Raw genomic sequence first — 21,065 nt, forward strand, 5'->3', positions numbered from 1 at the left:
ATTTTCCATCTATAAAGTACATTACATTGCCTTGAAATGACATAATTGCCCATAAACTTAGATAAACAAGAAAAAATAATTTATATAAAGAAGAAAATAAATCAGGAGCTCCATTTCCAACATCACACCCCACCACCACCCACCAGCGCAACCCCATACCACACAACCGCTAGCACAAGAGAAATGAGATTTTTGGTGAACAAAAGAGGATTTGAAATGAAATCTTCGCCAAGCTCTTTCAAATCAACTGTAATGCTAAGAAATTAATCCAAATTGCATCACAGGAAAAATACAATTCAAAAGGAAATGAAATGGGTCAAAAATATGAACCTACAAGGACGGAACTATTGAGAGAAAAATGAGGTGCTGAATTTATATTTCTCTTTTGCCCAAGCGTGATTTGAAGTGTGGAACTCAGTGATTGGAGGATACAGTCACCATGGGAAGGCAAAGAAGGCTTTTCGAGTGGATGAAAATGTTGAGACGAGGCTTGATACTAGATCAAGTAATGTTTATAACTCTACTACCTTCTTGTAGCCATTGTAACCAGTGGTTTTGGGTCATGGGTTGTAGCTGGTGGGTTTAGGCTTGGCAACACTATTGCTGGTGAATAAGGGCCGAGGATTTTATTTTTATTTTCTCACTTTCTATTTTCTTTTTCTTTATATAAATTAAATTTTCTTGTTTCTTTAAGTTAAGACCATCCATGAGGACGGACCCCGCTAATTAATTAAAGGATTGAGGTTCGGCTTGTCATAAAAGAAAAAAAGTTGGGGAGAAGATTGCGAAAAAGGTCAAAGGCTGGGGATGGTGGTCATAATGTACCATATAATTCTTAAACAGAAGGGCCACTGTATCTTAGATTCTTTATTCTACTTCAGAAACTGATTGAATTATTTAAGGATGTTTATCCTTTGAATCACAAAATCATGTTCCCCTTCAAATTGTTCTTCTTACGGGCCAGGGCTACAGTGTTCTGTTGATTGTCCCTTGGTTTTGATCCTCTCGGGTGTAGTTATTCTGTTTGCGGCTTACTGCTATATTAACACATATGCTGTTTTTAAGAAATTGGGACACAAACACCTGGTCTGGCATATCTGTAAGGACGAGGACAAAATAAAGATGTTTTCAACACAAAAAACTAAGGAGCACTCCATAAATAATGAGTGCTGAGCTAAATGATATTCGCTCAATATATCTCAGCCTCCCAACCTAATTTATATCATGTGTCATACACAAGCTACAATTTGTTCTTTAAAGCTTACCCTTCGAAGAAACAGATGTTCGCTGAGGCCAGATTGGTTGGGGTCCTGTAGCATGAAATTTTGGCTAGGATAGATACCAAAGGCCCTCCGTCCCAATGACAACAATTTAATTTATACTTATATTAGCAGGCTTGCTAAGGTGGACAAATAGATATTTTGGAAGATATCATTGCATAGTTTAACAGAATTAAATGTGAAAAAATTATGGAATACAATCCTAATTCTCAAAGGATAGTTGTGACGACATTTTCATGCCATCAGATAAACATTCGGCAAGCTTGCCCAATGGCTAGTCAGATGAATTTAAAATGCTTTGACATATAGTCATAGACCTAATATTCATGTCACTCCTCAAGGCAAGTAGCGTGGCAAATATGAGTGCTGCTGTCCAGAATCATACAGACACTAAAACTCAATGTTTGAATTGTGTAGAAGGGAGAAAGGAGATCATTTGCATCAAATGCATGAAAGAACCAGTAGAAAATCACACCTTCTGAAACCAAAATTTCACGCATCCCTTCAATCGCCAAGGTTTTAGTGGTCACTAGTATAGCTATTTGTCTGTTCCTTTGAGATGGTATGAACTACTTTTGGCAAACTGATTCCCAAGAATCACAAGGTGAGCTTTGTATATGTTGGCACGAAACTCCACGATTAAGGAACTTATTGATGAAAAAGAAAATCAGGCCAAGATTATATCCTACTCAGCTTGACAGTTAAAAAACGATTTTTAATTCCAACAACCAAGGGTACTAAACCTCTCATCTTACTATTGAATACACTTCATTCTAAAAAGATCCATACTAGTCATTCTGAAACAAGAGAAAGAGAATTCAGGTTTTCCAGGCAGCAGAAATCTTTACACGTAAGTGCCATATCTCAAGAATGACCCGTGCTATAAATGCAAACTAAAATTGACAACCTAAATATTAAGAAAACAACAAATCAGGCATGGACATATTATTAATGTTACTCCCTCAGATTCAACAATTATGCAATTGCCACATTGCCCGTTGTCTGAAATAGGATCAGAACAATTACAAGACACCACAATGACAAATATAACAAGCACCACTGATAATACACTCCTGAAAAGCCAAAGTACCTTAGAAGTGAACTCCTTTGTCCCTGCTTGTACAACATTTGCAGCTGACTGTGCGGCCGATGCTGCCACCACAGATAACCTACCAAATCCCTGTGTACACAGAACCACATTAGTAACACTGAACACATAAATAGCCAAAAAATCTGCATAAGCACATGTACGAATGCACCTCAGTAACAGACGAAAGAACGTCCCCCTGAGAATTGCTCCTTGGCACCGGAGGAGGGGTTGACCCAAAGCCAACATACTTCCCACCTTTGGAGGGTGGGATCCCCTCAGGCCGTGTCTCATTATCTACCATCTTCCGAGCAAAGAAGTCCTCCTTATTTGCAGCCGATGCCTCCAATTGTTCCCGGGAATAAATATTCTGGGTCGACTTCGACCTCGACGGTGCACCTACCCCATTTCCACCACTCCTAAAATCTCCAACCGTATTATTCCTCCTAATATTATTATTCGAATTTCCACTAAACCCTCCATCATCATAACTATCCCAATTATCCCACCCGGCATTGTTTCCAGAATTACCATTCCTATCCCCACCACCTAGCGGAGGTTTATTATTATAACTATTACTCTTATTACCGGATCTGATTGTTTCTTTCACGACAGGGGGGTCACGCCAAAGTTTGCCTTCGGCAAGTGATTGAATCCGGTCTCGATAAACAGATGCAGCATTGGTATTATATTTCGTAACAATATCAGTTTCTTTAGGGATTCCATATTGCAAAATAAATTGATTAAATCTTTCATTCCCGCTAAGCTCCATTTTCTTCAATTGGATCTCGGACCACGAGTCCATCGTCACAGATCGAACAAAGGATATATGAACGCCAAGGCCGCGGTGCTTGCCAGAGCACTCAAGGCACATGAAAACGCCGTAAGAGACGGAGGCCCATTGCGGATTCTTCTGCGAACAATCCACGCAGATCTTGTTCCCTGGCTGCGATTGGAGCTCCCGTAGCCGACGCGAAGCAGCCATTGATAGGCTTTGAAACGAATCTCAAGAGATTCAATGAACGTGATCAGATCAAAGATTGCGTATTATTGAAATTGAGGATGAGAGTATGGAAAAATTTAGAAAAAGTTGGAGAGAGACAAGGAGCGTGATGGGAAATGGCCGACAAACGTTAGAAACGTTTGCGGTGGATAACGGCTGGGATTAAGTTTGAGCCATGGTTAGTTTGGGTCGATTTTGAGCTTAATTCGATTCCGTAATAGTCCAAGTCAATTTGGGTGAATTGAGGTTCAAATCGATTCAATCTTGTTGCAAAAATTGAATCAATTTGGTTCGAGTCCGTTCATCGATTTGGTCTTAGCCGAAAATAATCTTGGAAATCAATATTGAATTATGCAGATGTGCGACAATTTTAGCGGACAAACTTAGAATTTGTCGAGCAAATATCAAATTTGGTAGGTAAAAGTGGAGTGTGATAGACAAATATCAAATTTGTTATGCAAATCTCGATTTCGAAGTTAGATAGTCGAGCAATTTTTGAGGTTGTTGATGATATCAAGTTTATTGTGTAAAAAGTGGGGGCCACGTGTGAGTAAAGAAGTAAAAATGACGGTTAGAAGAGTGAAATAACGGTTAAAAATTCAATTTTTTGGGATGAAAAATCACTACCGAACGAGGGCTACATGTGGATTCGTTCGAGTTAAGTCAAATCGGATTAGATGTTTGACTCGCAACATGACTTGACCCAATTTGATTTGGGTTATTCATTATCTGATCGAAATCACTAAACTTGTAAAAATAGACTCAAATCGACTCGAGGGGTTTGTGTTGAGTTGATTTTGTTAATTAGGCGGGTTTTCTACCAAAGACTTTGATGGTGTTTCGCGCGGGTTAAGTTGCTAACAATTAAAAAGAATCAGACGATTGTGTAAGGGACGAAACCTCTTGAGACAAAGTCCCAAAAATGGGTGTTCTTTTATTGGCGATGAAGTTTACAATTGGAAATGAAAAACAGCGTGCCTCCAAGGGGTGCAAGCACACGAGTTACAGAAAGAAAATTATTTAAACCTAAAAGTTAAGGAAATGAAAATTACATATTTCTCTGTTCGAGAGTTTTGGATTCGGTCCCTTACTTCTACGTCATTTCTTCCTTTTATACCTCATAGACAATCTCTTTGTGATTAACTACTCTGAAAACTGCTTGATCGTCCTATAACTACCCACTTTCTTTGTAGTGGTCATTTTGTCATGAAACTGCCTCTTAATCGCTGCCATTATCTTTCATCGTTCAACCGCTTTCGATTGAATCCCTTGAGTTGTGGAACGTGATAGGGCTACTTTAACAACTGCCTTGATAACTGTATTTCTTGATAACCACAATGCGTTATGCTTGTTGATATCTTGGGCGACTTGAAGGTCTGGGCGGGAATAAAATAACAGCTCTGGGCGACCGTATGACACTCCATTCGTTCAAATTCTAGGCGATTTGCAAACTTGGGCGATGGCGTTACCGCACTCTTGGGCCCTTTATTTGGGCCTTCACCTTGATTCGTTCGATTGGACTTCATTCTTTGGGCTATCTGATTTGGGGATCCTCCAATTGAGCTTTACTCCTTGGGCTATTCGATTTGAGCTGAGTTTTTATGTGTCAACAGATAGAATGCAAGCAAAATGGGTAGTCTGCTGCGTATTGTGCCTCTTTTTAAAGGATAAAGTTAGAATCTAATTTTTGAAACAATAGATTAAAAATTAAGGAAAAAAATTTATATGCCTTAATATAAAATAGCAATTCACATCTGACTGTGATGATAATGTTAATTAAAAATACTGAATAGAATGTTAAATATTTTTAAAAATACTAGTTTCCAAAATTAAAACCATAATTTGTAACTGATGTGTTTTTGAATCACTTCAATTTACGTCTTTCAATTAAACGTCCTTCCATAAACAAAATTTAATTTAAAAATAAAAGAAAAAAAAGATGAAGATTGTAGACAAACACCTAAACACAATCCAAAAACAGAAACATTACTACAGTGAAAAACATACTTTGAATTATCGTAATCTTCCTATATCGATCAATATAGATCTCCTTGGTAAAATTCTACATTCTTGCTACAATATAATCATGCCTTGATATTCAACTCGTTTCATCATTGTGTATGTGTCTATGCATGCAATCCAAAATCCATTTAAAAAATGTTTGGCATTTGATGATTAGAAGTTTTGATAATTTCTTGGTGCTTGATTCTAGAGAAAAGAGAGACGATTTAGGTGGATATTTTGGTTGGAAAATCAAAGGACTCCATTTTAGGGATTTGGTGATTAATGTCATGTTAAGGGAGTGTTTTTTGGAGCGTAAGTCAAGGGCGCATTTGTTGGAGTAAATTTAGCTACTAAATGAATAGCCCCTATGATTTGATTAAGTTTTCACATTTCTATTTTACCATTATAAAAAGGAAAATGCTACAAGTACCAAATGGTTTACCAAATTGACAAGTGACGAACCCCTATTGAAAGGCGGCTGTTTATTGGGGGCCGCCACTTGTTAATTCGGTAAACCATTAGGTAAACTATTTGGTACAAATAGATTAATCCTTATAAAAAACAGTATTTATGGTTAAACAAAAGTTAAAAAGTATATTCTAAATATTTATTAAAAAATAGAGGTGTGGCATAATTTCCTCTAAAACGGAACTAGGACTACGAGTAATTTCCTCAATCTAATATGTAATAGTGACTGCAATTTGAGACTTGGGTTGAAATTTGTCGAAATTAGTCCTTGTTTGATTTAGAATTTTTAGAAGTGATTTCTTTGGGGAATGTATAGTTAAAAGTAAGAAAAAATTATGGACCGAAAGATGTACGATTGAAAAATGAATTTGAGAAAAAGTAATTTTCAAAAAATCAAACAAGGACCTGATATGGAAATTTAATGTATTTTCATATTCCTATTAAAAAGTTAGTCATCTCGTCCCGTCATTTGATCATGACCTGTTTAAAACGTAGTTGATTCAGATCTCAAACTAATGCATTGCAAAATTAATGAGAACCATAACCATTATAAATAAACTATTGAGGGGGAAAAAAGGAAGAAAGAGAGAGACTATGGGACCTTAGCATCAAGATGGTTAATGCAGCTAAAAGCACATAAATTGTCTGTTTGCCAGTGCATAAGAGTGATGTGATATCGGTTCAACACATCGAAAGAAAGGGTTGGCCAAAATGAAATTAAAATGGATAACATCAAACCTCAAGCAGCAAGATGCAGCAGTCATCTCATTTTGCAATGTTCAAGAAGCACGTTGGGAAAATACTTTCTCCATCTGAAGTGTGAGAAAAAGAAAACCCGCGACTGAGATGCAGAGTGCAGCGAGCATTATCACAACCATAGTCTGAAATGAAATATATGAACTCAAAAAGTAGACAACTGCAATTGAAATGCTTTGCCAAAGCTTAAGCTGTGCAAATGCTCCCTCCTGCAACCAGAATTCAGGTATAAGACTCCAAGAACCAACTTAAGATACAACGAGAAACCAAGCAAGCAAATGGATGAAGCTAAGTGAAGTCCAGTTATGGAATGTTGAAAAGAAATGATACTCAATTCTTTAAGCAAGCGACAAAGACTTGTTGTGCAGATTGGTACGCAATACTGTATACAAGATGGTACGATGAACAAGATTTTAGTTTCTTATTATTTCCTAGGACTGTCTAGTGTTTTCAAATAATATGCCAGTTCTGTTTGCTACTGAAATGGTGCGTTATAGATTGCAACATTATGCAAACCATTGTAAATTTCTAATAACATACTTCTAGCATTGGAAAAAATGGCAGAAAGTGGAGAAAATTTTACCAGGTCATGCTTGAAGAGAATTCCAAGAAAAGCACTTAGCTGCGTGTTCAACACACCATCACCTATGCCCCACATGCCGCCGATGAGTAGTAGGTATAATGTACCGAGCAATCCTCCAGAGATACTAAATGAGACAAGAAAATACTAAACTGATAATTTGATAGGCTTAAAATCTTTTAAATAACTTAGCACTCTGGGTTCTCCAAAACTAGGAGTGCAAGAGTTGATAGACAACCTGTAGTTCAGCAGGAGCAAACACAAGACAATGGCCTGAATGAAAGCTCCAAGAGAAACTATTAATGTAATTGACGACAGACCAGAGGTAAGTCGACCAGCTGCGACCGAACACTAAAACAATTCCAATAACAAGATGAGAGATTAAAGAAGCTGGCCCAGTATTAGAATGTGTGGCTAAACTTAAAAAGCCAGTAAATGTTACTATTTACGTAATTGTTGCCACTAAACATGTTTGGATAGTTTATTTTTCTTACTTCTAAGTAAAAAATTACTTATTTTGAAGGCAACTATTACCCTACTGTCAAATAAATAACTTACTACCTCATTTAACCATTAAAACTTAGTTATCTGCTTGCAAATAGACTTTACTCATAATTAAACTATTAAGTTTAACTAAACACGCTCTTAGTAGAAGCAGCTAATTCAATACATTGGGAGATGCTCCTTTCAGAGCAGCCCACAACTTCGAAATGTGGTAGTACTAAATTCAATTTCTGGATGCCACAAATGATATAATGAATATGCCGTCCATAATACCAGAAAATCAGATATACAGGTCTTCAACGAGTGAACCTGAAGAAATCGCATATGGCATTTTGAGGAAAATGATGCTATAATTAATATTCACGCCAAAACTGTAAAATATGAGCAAATAAAAAAAGAAAAAAAAAAGACAAACTTACCATTCGAAATCTCCTATAATATAAAAGGGGCATATCAGCCCAATGGTAATTGCTTAAGAAGGCAATAGCAGAACAAATACTTGTAAGGATAGTTCGTAAAGTTATTCACTCATCAGATTTTCAAATCCAACCCAGTCAACAGAAAGAGAAAATACTTGATTTGCTGGATCAAGATTTATGTAAAACATGTTGAATCACCTCATCCAAAATCTTAAGTTCAGAGAGGACAAACTTATTTATTTAGATGGTCTTTACACAGCCCTTCACATTTAAGTTGGATTAATTTTTTTATTAACGGCCCGACACTTGCACAATTTTTGTAAACGGGTGTAGCCAGACTTGAACACAAGACATGTAGCTATTCTGATACCATATTGAACCACCTAATCTAAAAGCTTAATCTTGGAGAGGGCAAATACGTTTACTTAAATTATGTCTTAAAAAAAAAAAAAAAAAAACAAACAAACGTCTTCCTTATCAGAATCTAGAAGTTACAACAGGTTTGTTTTGCATTTTTGTACTTACAATAGCATCAAAGACCCCATAAACAGCCATGGCACCGCCAACACCACGCTCGCCAAGTGTAGGCTTGATAAGATATTTGGTATACTCCGCCCTGTAAAGGAAAAAAATTGGATAATAACGAGCTCAGAAGCTGATAAATATAAAAAATGTGATAGTATTTGCATCATAACATTCTGAGAACCTTACCATACAAATGCTTGTTGTAAGCCTGAGTATGCAAGAAGGGGGATGACCAAGAGGATTCTAATGTCGAGTAATAGAGCCAAAATAGTCTTTAACAGAGATACAACTGCAGAAAAAAAGGTGGCAGACGAATCTTGCAGTTCCCCCTCTTTATCATTTCTTTTACTCAAGAAGCACATAAGAATTGAACCTATGGTCGAGCTACAGAGAAACATAACAAAAAGAAAAGTTGTGCCTGTGGTTTTCCCTCCCTGTTGTTAAACTACTGCATCAATTAGTAACTTCGAATATATATAAACCTGAACATTACAGAATTCTTAACTTTCAAATGAGTATGCTAGCACTCATTTTCTCGGTTTATGCATAGGAATTCACCGTAGGCATCCTCAAAAAAGCGAGAATGTTTAACGAATCATTTTTTTTTTTTTTTTTTAATTCTTGATTCACGGGGAAAACTATCAATATTATGATAGGCACATAGAGCCAGTTGTTAATTAAGAGATCAATAACACCATGATCAACCCTCAAACTCTTTCTTTTCTTTTCTTTTCTTTCTTTCTTTCTTTCTTTCTTCTGTTTTTTCAAAAACGAAATCCTATTAGATGTCCATAATAGCAGGTTTTGAGTCCAAGTGAATGAGAGAATAAAGGAAGGAAAGAAAACAAATTAAATTAATTTCTACTACAATGTTTTGCCTCAGAGCTCGTCAAGAACTGGACAAGTCATAGGTGAAGATATTAACACTGATTCCACCAAAGGTACTTGTATGTTGCACTTAAATTATAATTAGCATATGATGATTTTTTTTACAAATGTGAAATAGAAAGATTGATAATTACAATAAGAAAATCCAAATTGCAAGTATGTGTACCTTTCCATCTCTTAACAAAGCAAGAGTGATAAGATTGCCAACGAGCTGCATAATTCAGTTGGAGAAAGAATTTGTTTGTAACATATTAGAAATATACACTAGAAGTTAGAAAGTGAAGTGTAACTACACCTGGTGACATGCAAACATCCCCCAGAACTCTCCATTAAACTTTCCAATCACCGCTCCTTCATGTAATTCATAGTCATTTGCATGACTACGTGCGGTTGAAGTAAGATACGTCCCCTGAGAAAACCAAAAGGTTTAGAAAAAATAACAACATTAACTGGACAAACCAATCATAATGAGACATGGAAGTAAATAATGCGTCAAACCTGCCCAACCCATATTAATGAAGATGCAAACCCAAGGAACAAAGAAGCCGGAACCATAGTATACCTACAATAAGAAAGAATAAATGCTACTACATTAGAAATATTAACAAATCAAACAATTAAGATTCTAAATAAAAATCACATCAACATATTTTCAGAAGTTCAATTTAGGTTTATTCATCCTATAAGTTTCAAAATCCTCAAATCGGCAAAATCCACAAGGTAAAATTGTTGTCCTGCAAAAATTTACAATAGATAGATGTGTCAACCTATTTCCAACTAGAAAGCATGTGATGTTCTTTGTTAGATAGGTTCATAGATCTTTCTAGATGGAAATGTTCAAAATATCAATGTCTCCATCATGGAATAAGTTTCCAGTGAGTATAACAATTAACAATATTACAGTTTTCAAAGTGAAAAACACATCACAGAATTACATAAAAGAAAATATGAAGAATCGATTTTGATACATTAATGATGCAGCTATACGGACACGTGTATCCGATGTGTCAGACACGCCAACACTCAATTTTTCAAGAAAGTAAAGACACGATATGTTGATAAAAATTCTTTAAAATTCTTCATTTATATAGTATAAATTTAATTTTATACTTCTTATTAAATTTTCTTGTTGAAATCTTTTAAATACGAGCATTTCTTTGTTATTTAATAATAATTTTGAGTTAAAAATATATAATATTTTTGATAAAGAAAGAAAAATGACTATGATAGAGTGTCCAAGAAGTGTAGATGAACTTACCATCCTAGTTGAAGTGTCTGTACAATAGAGTGATACATGAAGTCCGAATGATATATTTAAGTACAAAATACATTTGTTCAACCCGGCTTAGATTATTTAAATCAAACTTAGCAGTACTTGAAATCGTTTCATACAACTGCTTTGCATTGAAAATTTACTTCGAAGGCCGTAAAAATGAAAGGTTCGGTATTAACAAGACTCGCACACACGGAGATAATTATCCAACTTGGAAAAGAGCCATGAAGATGGCTTTAAGTGCAAAAAACAAGTTGGATTTTTGCATGGAAGCGTGAAAATGTCTTGAGCCAATTCTTCAGAAGTAAAAATTCAGGAGAGATGCAATGACATAGTTCTTTCTTGGTGCTGTATGAAACTAAGAAGAACCTTGCCAGCAGTCTCAATCCTCGAACTCTTTGGTTAGAGTTGGAGGAGCATTTTTCACAAAGAAATTATCCACGATTTATGAACTCAAAAGAGCTATATGCAATAATCGCCAAGAAAAAAAATTCGTGAGTTGTTTATTTTAATATGTTGAAATCCTATTGGGATGAATTTGTAGGAAAAATTGTTACTGTCAAAATAGCCGAATCTATCATGTTGGATCATCAAGAACATAAACTAAAGCGAAATCGTACTTGAATAAGACATTATTAATTGCAACGATTGAATCCTGCGGTTATGTCTTCCAAATCAACAAGCAGCTCTTTTTTCTCTCTGATAATGAGAGGCAGACAGACTGAGCAATACTTATGATTTAGAGACCATAACAGTGTTTACATACTTATTGCATGTTAACCTAATTCAGCCCATCATAGAATTAGGAATAATGGCCCGGTCTCTACACATGGAAGCCCATACTTTAAATTAGATACATCAAAGCCCAAAATACCGAAACCTTAGTAGATCATTTTAATTGGGCTTAACCAAATTTGATAGCCTTTAGTTTAATACACAATAATTCACATATATAAACCCACATGATCGATTAAAATTCCTTACAATCTCCCACTTGAGTTATATGTGTCATCTTATAATTGTGCATTAAACATAATTTTATGAGTACTCAGAATTTTACTATCATTACCAAATGCACCACCAAACAATCCAGTTCATCAATCGTATCAACATAGGATTAAAGCGGCTTTCGCTACTTTCATCATAACTAAACCCATCAATGGTCACATATATTGATATAACTGAATGACATGGATCAAGTATAGATGCGTAGCATAAAAATTACATGTGATGTGAAATAAACATGCCTATTTCCAATTGGTCTACCTTAATACCTTAGTGAGATCATTTTCAAGTAAGTTCAGGGATAATAAACTAAAAACCTTATAGCTGAAAATAATTTTAACCATAAACCATATTCAAAATAACAGTACATGTGTCCAATATGAAAAGCAAAAATAAAACTCCCACTGAAACTAAACATCCTCAAGAGATATTACACCCATATGAGCCGTGTGCTCATGAAAGGCCTTGAATATCAATCTCTTAGTAAGGGATCCGCAATCATGAAGTTTGTCCCAATACGCTCTATTGACACTTGTCCACTTTGAACTTTTTCTTTAACAGTTAGGAACTTGATTTCTATATGTTTCAACTTCGTCGAGCTCCTGTTGTTATTGGCATACAGCACTGCTGATTTATTACCACAAAATAACTTAAGTGGTCTTTCAATACTGTCCACAATGCGCAGCTCAGCGACAAAATTTCGCAGTCATATTTCATGGTTTGATGTCTCATAACACGCTATAAACTCCGCTGCCATGGTGGAAGTAGTTATGAGTATCTGCTTAGCACTCTTCCAGGAAATAACACCCCCAGGAAGCAGGTAAATATAGCCTGAAGTGGATCTACTACTATCTTGACATCCCGCAAAATCTTAATCAGAATAACCTATGATCTCCAATTGATTCGATCTCTTGTATGTGAACATGTAGTCTTTTGTTCTCTATAAATACCGCAGGATCTGTTTGGCTGCTTTCCAATGATCTATTCCCGAATTACTTAAATATCTCGCTAGCATCCCAATAATATACGCTATATCCAAGACTCGTACAAAACTGAGCATGCATCAGACTCCTTATAGATAAGGAATAATGAATCTTCTGCATTTCTTTAATTTTCAAGTCATTTTTAGGACACTAATTTAAACTGAACTTGTCTCCTTTAGCCACAAGGGTGCCACGTGGTTTATAATCTTGCATGTCATATCTTTTAAGTACCTTTTCGATATAACTCTTTTGTAATAATCTAAGAATACCCCAAGAACGATCTCTGTGTATCTGAATTCTTAATATAAAAGAGGCATCACCAAGATCTTTCATCTCAAAAGTCTTTGTTAGAAATCTCTTGGTTTCGTACAATAGGCCTATATCGTTGCTGGCTCTAAACTTGTGGCATTTACAATCATCGACCAAATTCATCTCAAAATCAAATGAGATGATCACCTGATGAAACTTGTAATAATATTGACGAGAAACCTATTCAAGTCCACAGATGGATTTCTTTAGTTTACAAATTATTTGCTTTGCATCATCCAATACTAAGTTTTTTGGTTGTACAATATAAATTGTTTCATCAATGTTACCATTTAGAAACGTTGTTTAACATCCATCTGATGTCACTCAAGATCGAAATGCATTACCAATGCCATTATAGTCCTGAAATAGTCTTTCAAAGAAACCGGAGAAAAAATCTCTTTATAATCGATGCATTCTTTCTATGTAAAGCCCTTTGCAACAAGATGAGCTTTTACCTCCCTACATCACTTTTCAAATCCCTCTTGGTCTTAAATATCCATTTTCAACCAATGAGTTTCGCACCTTTAGGTAATGGAACGAGGTCCTACATGTCATTGTTCTTCATAGACTTTTATCTTTTCATTTATGGCATTGAGCCACTTTTGAAAGTTAGAACTTTCCATGGCTTGACGGAAGTTGATCGGATCATCTTCTACCATTCCAATGTCAACTTCATATTCTTGAAGAAATACGATATAATCATCCGAAACCGCACTTCTCCTCTCTAGTGGATTTTCTTAATAGCATTGGTTCTTGAGATTGTAGAGTTTGTTCTTCTAGAACAATTTGTTGATCATCTGAGGAAGATACAACGACATTGTTTTGATCCTGAGTTGCTTCTTGAACAATGTCAAGGATAAAAACTTGATCATTATCAATGGCAATTGAAGGAATTTCAACATATTCCTTCTCAAAGACAAAGCCTGTAACCATTTTTCCCCCTCTTCCCTCCCCCGCAAACTCAACATCTTCAAAGAACCAAGCATGTCTTGTCTCGAAAATTGCCTTAGTTGTGGGATCATAAAACTTGTAACCCCTGGGCCTTTCAAAATATCCAATAAAATGGCAGCTAATGGTTCTTACATCCAGTTTCTTTTCATTTGGCTTATAGGGCCATACCTAAGCTGGACATTCCCAAATGTGTACGTGCTTCAGCTAGGTCTCTTGCCCGTCCAAAGCTCATAAAAGATTTTAGCAGTGGCCTTAGTTGGAACTCTGTTGAGTATATACGTCAAGATTTTTTGTGTTTCACCCCAGAGAGATTCTGATAAAGTAGAATGACTAATCATACTCCTTACCATATCCTTAAGTATTCTATTTCCTCTTTCAACAATACCATTCATAGCGGACGAACCCGGCGTAGTATACTGTAGGACGATACCGCATTCCTCTAAAAATTTAGTAAATGGTCCTGGACGTTCACTTGAACCATCATATCTCCCACAGTATTAACCCCACGGTCAGATCTGACGCTTTTAATCCTTTTGTCGAGTTGGTTCTCAACTTCAACTTCATAGTTTTGGAACACATCCAACGATTGTAATTTTTCATTAATGAAATATATGTAACCATATCTTGAAAAATTGTCTATGAACATTATAAAATATTGTTGACCATTACAATAACTCGTAGAAAATGATCCACAAATGTCCTTATGTATAAGTTCTAAGACATCTAAAGTCCTGTTGGCTAGAAATCTCCTTTTACTGGTTTGTTTTCCCTTTATACAATTAACACACAAATCATTATTTGCGAAGTCAAGAGGGTCGAGAATTTCGTTAAACACAAGTTTCTCAATTCTCCTCTTGGAGATGTGATCTAATCTCTTGTGCCACGAGGCAAAATTCTCGTCGGTTAATTTTCACTTTACACCTCGAGTACTTACATATAAGGATTCACTAAAAGAAGCAATTATATCAATTAAATAAAAATTATCGCAACATGATAAAGAACCGGGACCAACCAATTTTGAATTATGAAACAAACTAAATTTTTCGTTCCCAAATGAACAAGAATAACCAGATTTGTTTCAAAGCAGAAATAAAAATCAAATTCCGTCTAAAATACGGTACAATAAATGTCTCATTAAAATCCAAATAAAATTCAATCTTTAACAATAATCTAAATTTGCCTATTGCCTTTACTTCCACCGTCTTACCGTCGCTAACATATATGTATCTTTCACCATCACTCAATTTTCGACAACTCAGGCAACCCTGCATAGACACACTGATGTGAGTTGTTGCACCATAATCTATCCACCATGTATGTCTAGGTACCAAAGTTAAATTAACTTTAGAACAAACCAAATGAAGAAGAATACCTTTCTTGGCACGTCATGTGAGGTAGTTGGTGCAATTCTTCTTCTTATGACCTGCAGCTCCACAGGAGAAATCACCACCCTCAGTTGGTTCTTTATGCTGTTTCTTTTGTGATGCTATACCTTGCAGCTTCCTTATCATTTTTCCTTTTCTTAGTCTTTTTATCCTTAGAAGTGGTGGCTAAATGAGCACTTTTTGTTTTGTCATACTTCAATCTTTCCTCTTTTTGGACACATCGTGAGATGAGCTCATTAAGGGACCATGAATCCTTTTGACAGTCGTAACTCACCTTGAATTGACTAAAATATATCGGAAGGGATATCAGAACCAAGTGCACTAACAAGTCTTCAGATAGATCCAACTTGAGTGCCTTTAGTTTTGAAGCAATATGAGACATTTGCATAATGTACTTCCGTATGTTTCCTTTCCCTTTATACTTCATTGAGACAAGGTTCGCCAAAAGTGTACTAGTTTCAGCCTTTTCATTCTGGGCAAACCTCTTCTCAAGGTCCTCAAGGCAACCATTAGACGTAGTCACCTTATCGGACATAGTGCCCCAAAATACTTATGGAATAACACGTTTCATGACCATTAAACTTATACGGTTCGATCATTCCCATTTTTCCATCTCCCTCTTATCATCAGAGGTACTCTTATATTATCAGTAAGTGCAATAGGTTGATCGACCCGTAAAGCAAGGTCCAGGTCCATGACTCCGAGAACAATCATCACGTTCTCTTGCCACGCCCTGAAGTTTGTACCATTAAGCATTGGAATTAAATTAATGTTAGCAGAGATATTAGCAGCAAAACCCGAAACTGAATTAGAGAACAATTAATTGGAATGACTCACATGAATATTCTTAATATGCAAATAATAATCTCAAATAATGGTAGGACCCATCACAAGATACCTAACACAATATCAATATTTAGTTTTTGGACAGAAATATTGACTTGTAAGTGGTACTCTTGGTGTAGTGATCAAACATTGACGATAAAATAATATATCAACCAATAAACATTTCTTTTGATCGATTTATTGATCACATATTAAACCAAATAATCGTCACATGTTTTTCACCACAGGTGCACGCACAATTCGCCTAAATATTGACATTCCTTTAGGCTGATCAATATTCACATGTACAACGCATACACAAACACCTTTTTAATATTCTAAGTCAATTAATTTCACAAGATAGGTTGCTTGTGTTGCTTCAATTAATTCACTTTCGAACGTTATACCTCTTAAAAGAGTCCTTAGTACCAAAATTTGAAAAAGAAAAGAAACCATTTTGCGTATTTTATTTAGTTTTTAATTTTAGGGGCCTAATGGTTAATAATTCAAATCTTTGGGGGCAAAAAGTAATAAATTTTAAACATTAGAGGCCAATTTGAACAAATTTGAAACTTTGAGGACTTTAATTACAAAATTCAGAACTTTAATGACCCAAATTAATTAATTTTTTAAACTTTAACGACTAAATTATTAAACTCAAAACTTAAAGGCCCAATTTGGATTAACTTTAAACATTAGGGACTCGAACTTTAAAATTGTAACCCTAACCCTAATTGCAAGAAGGGCCTCAAATTAATCAATTTACACATGAGGCCCCCGTCCCCAAAACTCACTCAAATCGTAAACCATAAAAAAATTCCTCTTATCCCTTGGTGGAGCTAGCCTACACCGGCACAGTCTAAATTGGTGCCCAACGAGCTGCTGCCTTACAATAGTGAGCAACACCGCTGCCAAAAAACCCAATATTTTTTTTTACACTTTAAAAATCTATAATCTTTAAAATCCATAATCTGAAATTCCTCAACTTTTTTAATCTGAATTATGGAAGATAACCAGGAAAAACATGCCGTAAAAGTTTTCAAATTCAACAAAATAAGATTCGAAATTATTAAATTTGAAAACATTGTAATTATCACAAGAACCAAATAAATCATTAGAGTGTTTATATACTTATTGCCTGTTAACCTAATTCGGCCCATCATAGAATTTGGAACAATCTCTACACATAAAAGCCCATACTTTAAATTAGATGCATCAAAGCCCAAAATATCGAAACCTTATTGGATCACTTTAATTGGGCTTAACTAAATTTGATAGCCTTTAATTTAGTACACAATAATTCACACATATAAGCTTATATGATCGATCAAAATTCCTTACAGAAATAACTACACTTCCCTCAGTTTCCATTTGCAAGTATGAAACTCAATGTGAATTACAGGTGTAGCAATAAATAGGAAAAGTTTTCCAAACTCTAATGGTCTTAATTATACATATGCATAGAGTCAGGTTCTTGCTGTGAATCCTCTACCTAATGCTGGCAAAGCTTATTCCATTACACATAAAGAAGAATGTCAACCGCTTCTCCATGTTTCGAAACAAACATCTCTTCCACAGATCTTGCATCCAATAGCAAATCTCATGTGGCAAAACCAGCACTTCAAAATCAGCAGAGCCTTTCACAAGGATGTAACAGACCTTAATTGTGATCACTGTGAAAAGTATGGACATATAAAGGCAAAATGCTTTGAGATTATTGGCTACGCTCAGAACTGGAAAAAACATATGCATTGGCCTTGTAGTGCTGCACCAGCAACTACTACACCAAGGCACCCAGGAGAGCATCAAATTCATGTTGATTAAAGCTCTACTACTACATCATCAAGTTCAATCCAAGTTCCTGGTCTCACAAAATAGCAATATAAGCAATTATTACTCTTCTTTCTACAGAATTGCTACCTTGTGCTTGAAACTAAACTGGCAAAAACCTTCCCTCTAGTAATATTTCAACATCTTGGATAATAGAAAGTTGAGAAATTTTCATCTGTTGTTAAGAAAGTTTGGTTTGTTCAATCTCATGCTGATCCTCGTTTGTGATCATCCATCTATCACAGTCTTGTTGATCTATTGTTTCCTCTTATTTCCATGTTATCTGAATTTAGCTGTAATGTTGAATGTATATATTTACACCACTGTCACGAAGTAATGAGAATACAAGCAATTGTTTCACAATTTGACAATATAACAATGACTGAATTGCAACAATTCCATGAACCCCTAGAGTAATGACAATTTCAAAAATTATTCATCACTGAACAAAATTGCATACCAAGTGGGCACCAAATTTGCAGCAATGAACAGCCAATATCCGGTGGAACCAAGAATCAAAGCGTTCTTCGTCCCAAGATTCCTCACCACCAATGAAGCAACCACCGAAAAAACTGCAAACGATACATATAATATCCCCAGCGATATGGTACCCAAATCTCCTTCCTAGGAAAACCAAAGAAAAAATTATCAGAAATAATGACCAAGTCCCTTGTGAGGAAGGGAATTGGAACCAAAAACACCAGAAACTTTTGGCTGAGCTCTTGCCAGTTCACCAACACAGACGTAAAATCCCAAATAAAACTGACCAAGATACACCTTTCACATTCAGATGAATCATCAAAAATGAAAAACTACTAAGAAAATCTGAAATCTTGAAAATATGGAAACTCACAGTATTGATGGTACTTTCTAAGTTTTGGACAGCACCATAAGCCAAGAAAATCAGAAGGAAAGCCCAGCTGAGAATATGAATATCTCTTTTGTGATTCAAAGTATGAGTTGGTGAAGAGCTTCCAACAACCAGTGCGGTTTCTTCTTCCATGGCCATTGACCAGCAGGACGCACTCTAATCCGATGAGTATTAGCAGGGGAGATCGAAGAGAAGAACAGTGGGTGACTAATTTTGAGTTTATTAAGGCTATGGTAGATTATGAATTTTAAAACAAAAACATGAATAAAAATTGAAAAGAAGAAGTGTTATCAAGTGGCCAAATCAAATCGAAATTGTGGTTCTGAAACTCTGAATATGATTTTTATGTGATTTAGCCATCATTTTAAAATTGAATTAAACAGTTTACAAATAAATTAATCTAAGCTTTATAATCAAAAATCGTTTAAAACCAAATTGAATAGTTTACCTTATATATATATATTTTTTTTAAATTACTTGTTTTATTTAAAATACCTTATTTATTAAAATAATTTTATTCTTTAATAAATTTATTTGTTAGTCAACTCCTATCAAGACATCAAAAAATATTAATGTTATTTAGATATGATTTTTCTTATCTAAAGAACATCGCAAGTATAAATTTTGAATAGCGTTATTTGTACATAATTGAGTTATATAATTATTTATATAAAGATAATGTGTCAAAAAAGAGTGAATTTTTTTTTTTGGTTGGTTGAAAAAAATCTGAATCAATCATATCTCACCATATCTTATATATGTAAACCATTATATACGTATAACATAATCGATAAATTTTATGTTTAAACCTTGTATTATTTTATACTTAGATTAATTTATTAATATAATAATTTTATATTTAAAATTTTTGAATTTATATAATTGAATTGTATGGTCAATATATTTATTTTAAACTTTTTTAATATATGTTATATTTTTTTGCCACTAAAATCGTGTTTTATAATCAAATCAAACTGCAAAAGATGATTTAATTTGAACCAAAAAAAAAAAAAAAATGATTTAGTGTGATTTGAAATTTTGTCAAACTTTTTAGAATGATTTGATTTAAAAATAGTTCAATAATTATCCAACTCTCTACCTAATCAGTACTATTAAATTATTTATTGGGATTACAAATGATGAGAAGAAAAGTACAATAATTTTTTTTATTCTTTAAATCAAACTCTGAAGAATATATTTTCTCTTTCGAGCAACGCCCTTTGATGAGATTGGTACTCCTTGAATTTCAAACATAATTGATTTCTCGTTTTTTAACATTGGACATGTATCTTCTTGTACCACCTAGGATATATGGGTTAGCGTCTTTTGAACCCTATTATATCACATTATATAAGAGGAATAATAACTTTTTGGAAAATGTGTGATTAAAAAAGAAAGAAATTTTTTTGGATTTACTTGTAATATTATTTTATTAAAAAATATGCGATTGATAAGAACAGATAAAAACGAATTATAATTTAATGGGAAATAATGAATGCCAATACAAGTGTGTGCACGTGCACACATCGCATAAGTGGGTCTGAAATAAGTTAAATATAAAATTATTATATTAATAAATTAATCTAAGTATAAAATAATACAAGGTTTAAACATAAAATTTATCGGTTATGTTATATGTATATAATGGATAACAACTTTGAATTTTTATGTTTCGGATTCACTAACTAAAACCAGCTTTGTTGCAAGCTTGAAAATTGAAATGGCCATCGAAATTATTCAATTACATGAGCAAAGCCTTCTAATGTTTTGAAGATGTATATGTAATATTCAAAAACTGGGAATCAGGTTACTTCATTTCTACTGGTAATGTTCGAAAATGTTGTAAAAATGTCTGGAAACATTTCTCGATTGGTCAAGTTTGGGTCGAGTTGAGAATCTCTTTATTATTTGGCAACAATAACTGAACTTGACTAGAGTGAATCCACTTGGGAAAAACAATCACTCTATTTGACCACTTAATGTTGCAAAATAATGGAGAGATGGAGAAGAGACAGAAGAAACAACGATATGAAGAAATCACAAATATTATCGATAATAATTTTGAAGGCTCGAAAGCGGGATCACTATCCTTAAACGTTATTTGCACCCTCTCCAATGT

The 21,065-nt window shown here is 34.6% G+C and overlaps 2 protein-coding genes across 2 annotated transcripts; both read right to left on the reverse strand.

Moving 5' to 3' along the window:
* Positions 1 to 2,172: 2,172 nt before the first annotated feature.
* LOC111385132 (ADP-ribosylation factor GTPase-activating protein AGD7-like) lies at positions 2,173 to 3,650 on the reverse strand. Its single transcript, XM_023009511.1, has 2 exons — positions 2,540 to 3,650; positions 2,173 to 2,460 (listed from the first exon to the last, which is right to left on the reverse strand). The coding sequence occupies exons 1-2, from the start codon at positions 3,350 to 3,352 to the stop codon at positions 2,188 to 2,190; spliced, it is 1,086 nt and encodes a 361-aa protein (XP_022865279.1). The 5' UTR covers positions 3,353 to 3,650; the 3' UTR covers positions 2,173 to 2,187.
* A 2,774-nt stretch (positions 3,651 to 6,424) lies between these two features.
* LOC111385141 (UNC93-like protein 3) lies at positions 6,425 to 19,345 on the reverse strand. Its single transcript, XM_023009518.1, has 10 exons — positions 18,929 to 19,345; positions 18,536 to 18,699; positions 10,013 to 10,076; positions 9,810 to 9,923; positions 9,681 to 9,725; positions 8,813 to 9,060; positions 8,627 to 8,717; positions 7,417 to 7,529; positions 7,182 to 7,305; positions 6,425 to 6,807 (listed from the first exon to the last, which is right to left on the reverse strand). Exons 1-10 carry the CDS (start codon positions 19,082 to 19,084, stop codon positions 6,622 to 6,624), a joined length of 1,305 nt encoding a protein of 434 aa, XP_022865286.1. The 5' UTR covers positions 19,085 to 19,345; the 3' UTR covers positions 6,425 to 6,621.
* Positions 19,346 to 21,065: the final 1,720 nt, after the last annotated feature.

The sequence above is a fragment of the Olea europaea genome, unplaced genomic scaffold (assembly GCF_002742605.1).
Source record: "Olea europaea var. sylvestris unplaced genomic scaffold, O_europaea_v1 scaffold309, whole genome shotgun sequence".
Lineage (NCBI taxonomy): Eukaryota > Viridiplantae > Streptophyta > Magnoliopsida > Lamiales > Oleaceae > Olea > Olea europaea.